At 37.5% G+C, this 11,431-nt stretch overlaps 1 protein-coding gene across 1 annotated transcript; it reads right to left on the bottom strand.

The window, feature by feature from the left end:
* Positions 1-1,610: 1,610 nt before the first annotated feature.
* PGRP-SC2 (Peptidoglycan recognition protein SC2) lies at positions 1,611-2,231 on the bottom strand. Its single transcript, XM_017624477.1, is given in 2 exon segments — positions 1,611-1,789; positions 1,853-2,231. Coding segments are annotated over 2 exon segments (558 nt in total).
* Between the last annotated feature and the right edge of the window lie 9,200 nt (positions 2,232-11,431).

Below are 11,431 nucleotides of genomic sequence, written 5' to 3'. Positions count from 1 at the left end.
AGCTTATTGCGGCAGTTCTCTTTTTATAGTTATAGTTTTAAGACCAACGTAACGATGATGATTTTTATTTCCCGGAAACTACATATGTAGCTAAAAATGCAGTTATACCAAAAGTTTTAGCAAGAACAAGAAAGCATTCATCCCCACGTGAATTTGCACCCGCTTTGAATTCTTTTTCGCTAAAAAAAAATTGCTAATATTTGAAGCACTTTGAGGAAAATTTTACAAAAAAGATATTGAAGATGTCACAATGCCAAAAACCAATTGGGTGTATTCTCGAAGTCTTGCAAAGTCTTTGCATGTTGTCGATTTTCGTTTCGCAGGTATTTATTCGCAAGAAATTATTTCTTCTCTATATAACTTTTCAAATATCCCAAAATCGGCAGCATCATGAAATTTAATGGCCTTACTCATAAAGAAATAAAGTTGGTTTAAAGAGCTTTATAAATTGACGTTTTCATACATTTTTCAATTTATAAACCTTTTTTAAAGCTACTTTATTTTTTATGAATAAGGCTATAAATGTTTTAATTTCTCAAATGAACCTAGAACAACAACAATAACAAATATTTTCGTTTATATTTCGAAGTGATACATCTTTCAAGAAAGAATACAATTTCATAAAAAAAGGCTTATTAAAAAACAAGGATTTGTTCATGATAAATTGGACTATAGAATTTATATATGTACATAGCTACACTTGTGGCCAGCTGATTAAGTCAAGCGACATTTTGATTAGTTTTGGCTATTTCTCTATGTATAATGTTTATATATTTTTTTTTATAAAATTAAACAAGCTTAAACATTTGCACCCAAAAATTTAAAACTTTTTATTTACAAATTTTAGAAAAATTTTAGGTATGCAGTTTTGTAGGCCATTAAATTTTAGTTGGTTGCAGTGCAATTTCAAGGCGCTAGAAAATATCGTTGATTTTTAAAAATCTTTTTTGCTGATGGTGTTAAGCATTTTCTCCCAAACAAACGAAATTGTCGAGCTGGTTAGGTAAAGTGCTAGACTTTTATAAAAAAATATAAACATTAAATAAACAAAAGAAAAATAGCCAAAACTTGTCAAAATGACACTCGACTTAATCAGCTGATCACAAGGGTAGGCTACATACATACTATAAGCAAGAAAACTCAGCTTATGCGATAATGAACACTGTTTTGCACGAGATCAAAATTGATATAAAGGCAGTCATTTAAAATGATCGTAGTTGGGTTCTTCAAGTCTTCATGACAAATGTATTAACAAGTAATTTTTAAGCAAAAAAAAAAACTGACTTCAATCCTCACATACAAATTTAGGAGTACCGTTACTTTATTCATGATCTAATGATCGGAATTAAACCAAAGTAGTACGGTACCACCCCTTCGGTGCCACCTTTCCGATAAAAGAGAATTACCGAAAACACTTTTTAGGCGGAGTAGAAAGTCATTACCCAAAGAATGACGTTCCTGTATTTTACTACTCTAAGCCATGGGATACAATAAATGCAAACAGTATGACTGACTCTTATACCAAATAGGCTATAGATTTATGTCACGCATACACTTTTAATACACTTTTTCGATATAAAAAATGCCCCCCTTAACGAGCGAGTCCCATCCTAAGCGCGCCAATTGGACCAAGTTTTAATTTGAGCATACAAGTTAGTGCCAGGACACTCTGTGGTGCCAACTTGGCGATGCCCATATAGAATATAGCCAGCTTTCAGCTGTCCACGTGATACAGCATCAGCAAGCAAATTCTTGGCGGCAGAGATCTGAGCAGCAGTGGGTTGAACGTCTGCAAAGTGAAGAAAAAATCGTGCACTTTTAGTTACTCATTAGCAGGAATCACTGTACTTACTGTTGTAGTTGCCCATGAATGAGATGCCAATAGACTTTGAGTTCCAGTTGGTGGCATGTGCACCCACCGAATTCCAGCCACGACCCTCATACACTTGACCATCACCGCCGATCAGAAAATTATAACCAATATCAGCCCAGCCCAAGGTGTCCATGTGATAGTTTTGCATGCTGCGCAATTCTTTAAAGCACGCACTTTGAGTGGAACAATAGTTACCAGCAGTGTGATGTATGACGGTGTAGGCTAAGCTATTGGCCAAGTTGGTTTTGCTAGTAGCAGTACGGCCGCCCCATTGTGATTTGGGGATAATATTGACACCGAAGGCCGCGTTGAGACAACAAAGCACAACACAGAGTGGAAAGAGAGTCTTTTAAGCCATGTGATTGCAGAAAGTATACTGTTGAGTTAGTGATTTGCTGCAGAGGACGGTGGGTGTTTTTATACACCTACTTTGGTGCAATGGGCAATGGACTCAACTGCGGCAGTGCATTGTATATCTTATTGATAATTTTTTTTTCGGACAGCCAGTAGACAATTTATTGAACAGAATATTTATATCAGTAAAAATGCCTGCAAATAAATTGCTGATATCTTGGGGTTAGCAAAAAATTTTAATACTGCAGTAGCAGTTGCATTGTCATGTCCCTGCAGGAAAATGGTTTGGCAATGAATGTTTTCTTCTGAAGAGGACCAATAATGGTATGCTAATTATGGTTGATCGAGAAGTTCTGAACTGAAAATTTTCAGAGAGCTCTGTTTTTTTGTTCAATACTATTTTTATTGGCATCTGTACCAATTTGTTACCTTTAACAATTGATTCAGTTGTCGCAAGATAATACTTTGTAACTTGACTTGAGTGTGCCCGTTCGCGCGATCAGCTTGTTCGAGGAAAGCTGAAATGTTTTGAGCTTAATGCGGTGTTGACATGAGCCGATTTTACAGGCAACTTTTAGTTAAAAGCAGTAATCGCGTGGTGTGAACGGCGGGGGCCAACCCACTTCTGATTAAACTAATCGCCTATGAAATTGCGAAAATGAATAAACAATTTTATTTTTCTATATAATCTCTCTCTACTTCAATGCACTTCTTACATTTATCAGGGCTTTTAATCCAGTGAAAAAATATTCGCCGCTTTTGTATTTGAAATGCTCGCCGCCTTGATTTCTTCCTATCTCGAAAATCTTCGCCCTCGGAGATTCTTCTTCACATTGGAGAACAGGAAATATTCGCAGATTGGCCGGTCTGGACTGAATAGTGGGTGGTTGATTTCTTCAAATCCAGTCAGACGCCTTGCAACTTTCGCAGTGTGCACGGGTGCATTGTCTCGCATAGCCAGGTATCCTTTGGCCGCACTTTTGCCAACAATATGGCATAATAGTCTCCGTGAATTGTAGAATACTTTCACAATCCCAAAAAATGGTAGCCATGAGCTTGGATATTTATCTATCCACTTAGAATGTACGTGGTGGCTTTTCTTCCTTTTCTATCCGCTGCATAGACTCCTGTTTTGGCTCTGGATTATCATGCATAAACGGGCCGTTTCGCTCTTTTTGACTAAAATAGTTGAGGTCTGGCAAGAAAGTCCAATCACTGGCTAGAAGTTAATGTAGACAAAGAACTGTCTGGTTCTTCGTTTCTACTCGTTATAGAATTTGCCTTATGCCTATAGTTTGGCTAGAATTTTCAAGACACGTCTCTTTACAGAAAAATAAAGCCCAATTGAATTTTATGTGAATTAGACCTCGAGAGCCAAACTGAGCGTTAGGTTTGGAAACTTTTCTTAAGGTGAGCAGGGATTCGAAATTTGTTTTAAAGCCTCATCGAATATATTTTACAAAGAATTTCCGGCATCCGTTGTCAAAATCGGGTTGGAAACTAACCCGTTTGGCCGTTGTGTCTTGTTTAATGCAATTTTTCGATTTGAAAGTATGAAGAACAAAATGACACCGAACATGGAACAACCCCGAAACTAATTCGACTTCAAACATAATTAGCTATAAGTTGACGGAAATGTGTTGTAAAGCACCGAATCTTGCCAACCTGTTGTAGGAATTAACCATAAGCAATAAATTGTAGCATCTACTAACCAAGTTCAATGGTGTCGTACTATCGCATTGTAATTGCAGCGTAAATTAGATTAGACTGTCGCTCATTATTGCAATTTTCATATCAAATGTACAAAACCGTAAAAAGAAATGACTTTTCAATTCTTTTTAGCCTAGAGGCCAATAAATAATCAATGAAATAAACCATAACAAAAATATTGGAGTTGTTTATAGAATGGCTTGCATATGTCTTAAATTACTTATGTGTACTTTTTTCTTTTCGACATTCGTTCCTAAGCTTTGGGTAGTTGATGGTCTTGATAATATTTAAAACGAAGTGTGCCTGAACTTTTCGTATATTGCTATCTAAATGTGATTAGTGTGTAATTTATGTATTACAACCTGCTTTTAGCGCATTAAATATTGTCTATAGATACAGTGTGGCTTAAATAATTTAGTTGAAAGTTAAATTAAGTAGGCGCCAGGGTTCGTAAGTAGTTAATAAAGCATAAATCTTTTCCAAACTTAAGATTTAATGCAATTCGAGGCTCTTATTTAATAAATGATCTCCTCAAAGAGCATGAACTCTTCTGAGATTGCTGTAGGAGAAGCTCTTAAGTTCAGCGATAAATGTGCCAGTACCTGTGATTTAAAAAATAATTAATATTAATAACCCTTCAACCAGAGATAAGCAGTCTCAATGAAGATGAGATAAGAGTATCGATAACAAAATCGATAAAAATATCGATAACAAAATCGATACAAATATCGGTAACAAAATCGATTATTATATCAATAAGTGCCGAAAATATCGATAGCAAAATCGATAACAAAACCGATAAAAATTACGATTATTATATGGATAAGTCCCGAGAGTTCCAAAAATCTCTAGTATCCCGAAATAGTTCCTTTTCTTTATAATTACCACAATTTTTCCTCTATCTTCATCTTTACTTTTATCGATATCCTCATCTTAATCTTTTTCTTTATACTTATATTTGTTTTTACTTTTATGTTTATAATTTTCTTCATCTACACATTCCCTTCACCTTTTCCCTTATATAAGTAAAGTGTTTAAATTTACCCTAATCTTCGTTTTTGTCTTTATATTTACGCTTAGTTTTTGTTTTTATTTTTACCTTTGCCTTTATCCCTTTCTTTATCTAACTATGTACGTGCTCACCTTTACTTTCATTCTTGTATTGATCTTTTTATAAGCAAGTTTTTGTTAAATTAATACCATATGCATACAAACAAGAAGCACTTGTTTCAGCCCCAACCATTTCCGTGTGCAATTTCCGTTGAATTTGCCTATTTACTTCCAATCAACCAACCGCCGCTAAAGAAATTTCACTTCAATAATAAGAAGTGATGGTTCTGATACTTCAGGCCTCTTAAAAGCCTGGGACCGGGGGAATTCACCCCTACCGCCACTTCCACCCTTCTCCTGGGCCTGGGCCTGTACATACATATGTGTGGATTTACTGGTACATGCGCTCAAAAATTTTGTTCATAGTTTAAAATAATCCATCAGTTGAAGAATCAAAAAAGGATAACTTCTGCTTGTCCAAATACATAATTTAATATAAAACCACGTGGGAGCCGTTCGTGTTAGAATTCAAAGTTCATGACAGTTACCAAGCGTTTGGTGCCCTCTGACAGTAAACGAGAAACTTTTACAACAAACTGACAGTTCACCAAAAATTCAGTTCAACAGCTCGCATAGCGTATTCGACACACATATCGACAAAGGTGCGCGCAGGCAGCAAGCCATTTTAAAACAAATTTCCGACGCGTGATTTGGACAGTGGTGGAAAAGGAGGAGGAAGGACGTGCGTAGTAGATAGAGTATGAGGAAAAAGAGGAAATGCGAGTAGTTGCAAAGCCCGCCTACTTTAAACATACATAGCTACCACGCCTCACGCCTCACGCCACACACAACGCACGCCCAACAAGTTGGAAATTAGCTATTTTATGTTTCGGAACATGAAACGTCAATGATGTTACATTAACGTCATTTCCATTACAAACAAAGGACGTATCTAACTGTTTGGCAGTATTTATATGTACCACTAAATGCGAGCGAATGTGCACAAATACAGTTAAACACTTGCAATGGTTCACCGAAAGTGCAGGAACGGTAAGTCAGAGGTTAAGGGTCAGAGGTTGCGCGCGAGAGGCCGCGATTGCTGCAGCACCGACTGGCAGACTGGCAGACTGACAGTTGATTACGTGATCGGAAATTTAATATTTTCTTTACGCACATACATACATATGTATAGAACCACTACCATGAAGACTTGCATACATATTGAATGAGTATTTGTCTGCTGTATTTGCAACTAAAATGAAATGAAATAAAATCACAAAAGTACAGCGCAAAGCACCAAAATAAACGGCCTGACGAACAGACAGATACACAGATGTATGTAATAAAGACCGACAAACAGGAAGGAGTAGCGGAGGGGCAAAGAAGGTGGGTCCTTCGCAGCCAAGGGAAGCGAGCCGAGTAAACAAATCGCGCACAAAGAGAAGTAATAACAGCAACGCTGGGATGTAAACTGGAGGATGAAGCGAAACATTGGAGCGGTAAGTAAGCAACAGCAGCAGCATTCGGAAACCTCTTATTTGCTCTGCTGAAGGATGTTCGGTCCAAAGAAATGCTTGTAAACAAGAAATGAAAATAAATTCAAACAAATGAAAGAAAAATAGACGTGAGTGCGTGACTGAGATGCGTAAGCGCGTGTACGAAAACACAACAGCACCAATTCACATGCAACCATGGTGCGAGATCAGAGGGCAGTTTGTAAAAACAAGCAACAACAATTATGTGCCTTCGAAAAAAGCGAAAACAAATGCTATGCTAATTTAAAATTTATAAGAGAAACAAAATCGCTACTAAAAAGTAATGAAACAAAAACGGGGAAAAGTATTGCACGCGCGCAGAGTCATTGAAAAATTTTCCGCAGAGAAGAAGGTTAATTTTTCATGCTGAAAAGAAAAAAAGCGAGACTTTAGAAATTTATATTGAATTTTGCCAATTAATACTAGTGAAATTTATGTACGTGCATATACGATTTCGTTATCAATGAACTAGTTTCGCACTCACTCGCTTCGTTGAGTGTATGCAATTTCTTCGTTTTATGTTTGTTGTACTTTACTTCAGCAAAACTCAACATATTTCAACTCAGCCAAAATCAAAGAAGATTTTCACATTTTTCTTTTTTCTTCAAACTATTTTAAGTAAAAACTTTTTAAACCTCTTTCGTCCGACACCCATATTTCAATATTTATTTCAATCACCTGAACAGGTGGAAACACTTCTACAAGTAGTTTAGAAATAAAACAATTTTTAAATCATTGCGAATTGAAACACATATTGCAATAATTCACTTAAATTATTTAATAATTTCAATGTAGTTAAATTTTTAAACTGTTGCCAACCCTCTTCTAATATATACCCCGAAAATATTCAAAATGTTCAAATTAAAGATTTCTTACCATTATTTAGTTTAACACCCATATTTTAATATTTCATATACATAACTTACGTATAAGTTGATTAATGCGACTTTTCAAAAAGGTGGCAACCCTTTAAAAATATTTTCCAACAACAACCTTCTTAAGTGCCTTTCTTCTGACACTCATCTTTTGATAAGTAATTTAATTAAATAATTCCCTTAATTCAAATTAAATTTGATTTTTTAAGCAGGTGGCAACCCTTCTACTTCTTCTTATTTGGAACTACAACCATTTGTCGGTTTGGCCCGGGATCAAAAAGCTTCGCCAGTTTGCCTCTCCTTTGCGGATTTGTGCCAGTTTTCATCCCAAGTGCGGACAGGTCCTTCTGCACTGGGTCCTTCCATTGTGTCCGTGGGGGCCCTTGCGTTCGTTGTCCACCCATTGGTGCGGAGTCGAAAAATTTATTAACCGGAGCGTCGTCATCCATGCCCTTAACTACATACAGTCCATATCGTTCAAAAGTTCGTACAGTGCGTCATTCCATCTTCTTCGGTACTCGTCGCCCACGTCTCGAAAGTCCCCAAAACCTTCTCATCTTTGTTACACATCGTCCATGTTTCTGCCCCAAATAAAAGGAAGGGCATGATGAGGGATTTCTGGAGCGTGATTTTGGTTCGTCGAGAGAGGGCTCTGCTTTCCAATTGCCTACCAAGCTTAAAGTAGCACCAGTTAGCAAGAGTAATTCTTCCTCCTAGTGCTGTTTATTCAAAGTCCTTCACTGCTACAAAGTTAACACCGTCAACAGTCAATTGAATCCAAATACGCGAAGACTTTTTATGTGTGGCCAGGAGGTACTTTGTCTTGTCCTCATTCACCGCTGAACCAACCTCATGACATTCCTGGGTGTCAGGCCCACGACGTCAATGTCATTTGCATCAGCATCATGCTTTTGCTGTATAAGGTGATGCTGCGAATCAGATTGGCAGCTCTCATAACGCTTTCCATCATCAGATTGAAAAAATCGCAAGAAAGTGAATCGCCTTGTCTTAAACCTGGTGCAAACGGCGCGGAGAGGTCCTTTTCAATTTGGATGGAGCTAAAAATGTGGCTCAATGTCACTCTACATAGCCGTATTAATCTTGCAGGGATCCCAAATTTAGACATGGCATCATACAGGCAGCTACTCTTCGTGCTATCAAAAGCAGCTTTGAAATCGACAAAAAGATGGTCGAACGGAAAAACGCGCTGTGAAAACCTGATCAATGGTGGACTTACCAGGTCTGCTTAATAACTGGTACATGCGCCCAACCACTTCGTCTTGCGTCAACGTAAGCTTCGTCCCTAAACATTGGTTCGGGTTTTTCTTCTTCAAACGCGCCACCTGTGTCGCCATTCAAAAACGCTGAGATCTTATCCCCACTTCTCAAGTGTACTTTGGACATCTGTTATCAGATTTCCATCTTCATCTCTACAACAACCAGCCCAGTCTTAAAACAATTTGATTGATGCCTTATTTTCTGCTAGAAATTTCGAGCCTCCTTCCTGAAGCTCTTCGCATTCATGTCTTTTCTCATTTATTTGTTTTGCATAGACGTCCCTCCCCGCTCCTCGTGCCGCTACGGAAGAGGTGGGAATGATTAAATTATTTACATACGTATTTAAAACGGCTTCCACCCATTTTGCGACATAAAAATGTATAAAATTTGCAGTTTTAGTCAAGAGTCAAAAGTTCACCACTGGCAAAAGCCATGTATTTCCTCCTTTCCTTCATAATTGCCTTTTATAAAGCAAAGAAAGGCGAGAGTGTTCAGCGCAGCTAAACAATCAAAAAAGTACCTGTCGAAGAAATGGGTGCTCGTCCTGGCCAGGGTGGGACAGTAGCAAAGATAGTGTTCGACGCTCTCCTACTTCTTCCTCGTCTTTTCAGCTGAGGTTGGATATCCCCACCTCTTAGCATGCGTGGCTATAAGGCAGTGTCAGGTTATATATTTTAAAGTTTAGTAATTTGAGATAGAAGGGGTGAAGTCGAGTGAGTGTCTTAGATTGCTTTACATCAGCTTTTGGACAAATTTGTCTGGTAATCTGATACAAGGCTTCCATAGCCCATTTGACATTTCTTTACCCTCTCGATGAGTTTAGCTTTAACAGTGTTTGCAGGAGGTTAAAGGTATGCCCACGCCTGCAGTAGATTTACCACAAATATGCATTTCCGTCCCTTTCCTTGCTAACTCGGCGGACATGCAGTCAAGGAGCATAAGACGCCAGTAGTTTGAGAATTCATTTGCATTTTATGGCAACTTGGATCCTTTTTCCGTCAGATTTTAGATATTTAATAGTACTAGTAGTAACAAGCCGCTGAACCAGCATTTGCTGGAGAACATCGGACTGCAGTCCTTCAAATTACGGCAGACGCTGGCTGTGTAAGCTAAGACCACCATCTAATGCCAGACGTCAATTTAGCACTCGCGATTACGCGGCTGTCCACATGCAACAACTGCAAGTCAGAAGCTAGATATTCCGGTGCAGTCACCGCCTTGTTCATATAAGAAGCTCAGCTGTTAAATATAATTCATCCGATTTAACCGGCTGCTCTTACGGAAGCCGGAAGAAATAAAGAGTTATGAAGAATCGCCCGAGTGTTTCCAAAAGTAGTGATATGCCGTTCTAGAGGGATGGAAACTATGAGCCACCGAGCGGCCCAATTATGGTGCTTAGCTCTACCTGAAAAAATGCTGCAATTCTATGGTAAGCGAAAACTGAGGCATAGTGCGCCTAGCATTCGTCCGATATCGCCATGTACTCGATGACCTGGACTCATTAAAAGTTTCGAAGAAAATATTTGATGCTATTGTGAAGGACTTCACTACATTATCTTTTTCATAAATAATATTTAGAGGCACTCGAATATATATTTTAAAGTACTGGTTTCAGAACATCACTAAGTGCGAGTGAATCCACTGTTCACTCTTTCGTTTAGCTTGGAACCAACTGCATAGATAGCTTCTGACCCTGAGTTAAGGCCTGTTGTACAATTTTTTTCAACAATGAAATCAAATACATAAACCACACATAAAAAATCGTATCTCCGAGAAAAGCTTTGAGAGTTAATTTAGAGTTGTATCAGTAAAAGAAATCCTCACAAATATAGATTTACTTGTAGAAAATAGTAAATTTTTTCTCAAATATTTATTAACACTGAACTTTTTTCTGATTTTTGTATTTCTCGTATGCGCGCCTTTGCATATGCAACGCCTTTGTTACCCATTCACTTTTGCACTTGCTTATGGAGTTCTGCCCCCGCTGGGCATGTCTGCTTTCACGTATTGAACTATAATTAAATCGATAATTTTTCAATTGTGAATAAAGTGAGAAAGAGCAAACGTTGCTTGCACATCCGAAATTGCATACTTTTAGGAATGCTCTTAGCTAATTTAGTAACTAGACGTTTAAGCATTTTGTAATGCGTTCATTTCTTATCAGCCTTTGTTACGAACTTCAAACATAACTGCAACATATATGTTTACACAAAGAAATACATACATATATCATATTTACTGCTTCCTCAATCAACTTTTGTTAAACAAAGATTGAAATATTTATATATTTAACACTCACCAACGCACATACATATATCATCAGTATATCCGTTCTTTGCTCAATGCGCAATAACAAGAGCTCAATCTGAAAAATAAACAAAAAAAAAGAAAGAAAAAATATAACGATAAAACAAAAGCAATCCTTTTTCTCATGCATACTCCCCACCCATGTCCCGTCCAGGCTACATTGCAAAAAGCAATTCATAAAAAACTCACAAAAAAAGTTAAATCAATAAATAAATCGAAAAAGGAGTATACCCGGAAGAGAATCAAGAATATTCCCTTGAAATAAAAACAGATTTTTATGCATAAATAACGTATGACACGCACGCAAAGATGATAAAAAAATAACTGCAGCTACAAAAACAACCCCAACACTAGCAACAGCATACAAACAGGCCAAGTAAACGTAACTCGGTATTTTTATGAGCAGAACAGCTTTTTTATGCTTCCTTATTCACTTGCACAGTCAACTG

This window comes from Rhagoletis zephyria, unplaced genomic scaffold (assembly GCF_001687245.7).
Source record: "Rhagoletis zephyria isolate East Lansing unplaced genomic scaffold, Rhagoletis_zephyria_1.1 Rzeph_scaffold_00057, whole genome shotgun sequence".
Taxonomy (NCBI): Eukaryota; Metazoa; Arthropoda; class Insecta; order Diptera; family Tephritidae; genus Rhagoletis; species Rhagoletis zephyria.
This window is presented reverse-complemented; position numbering and strand designations above follow the sequence as displayed.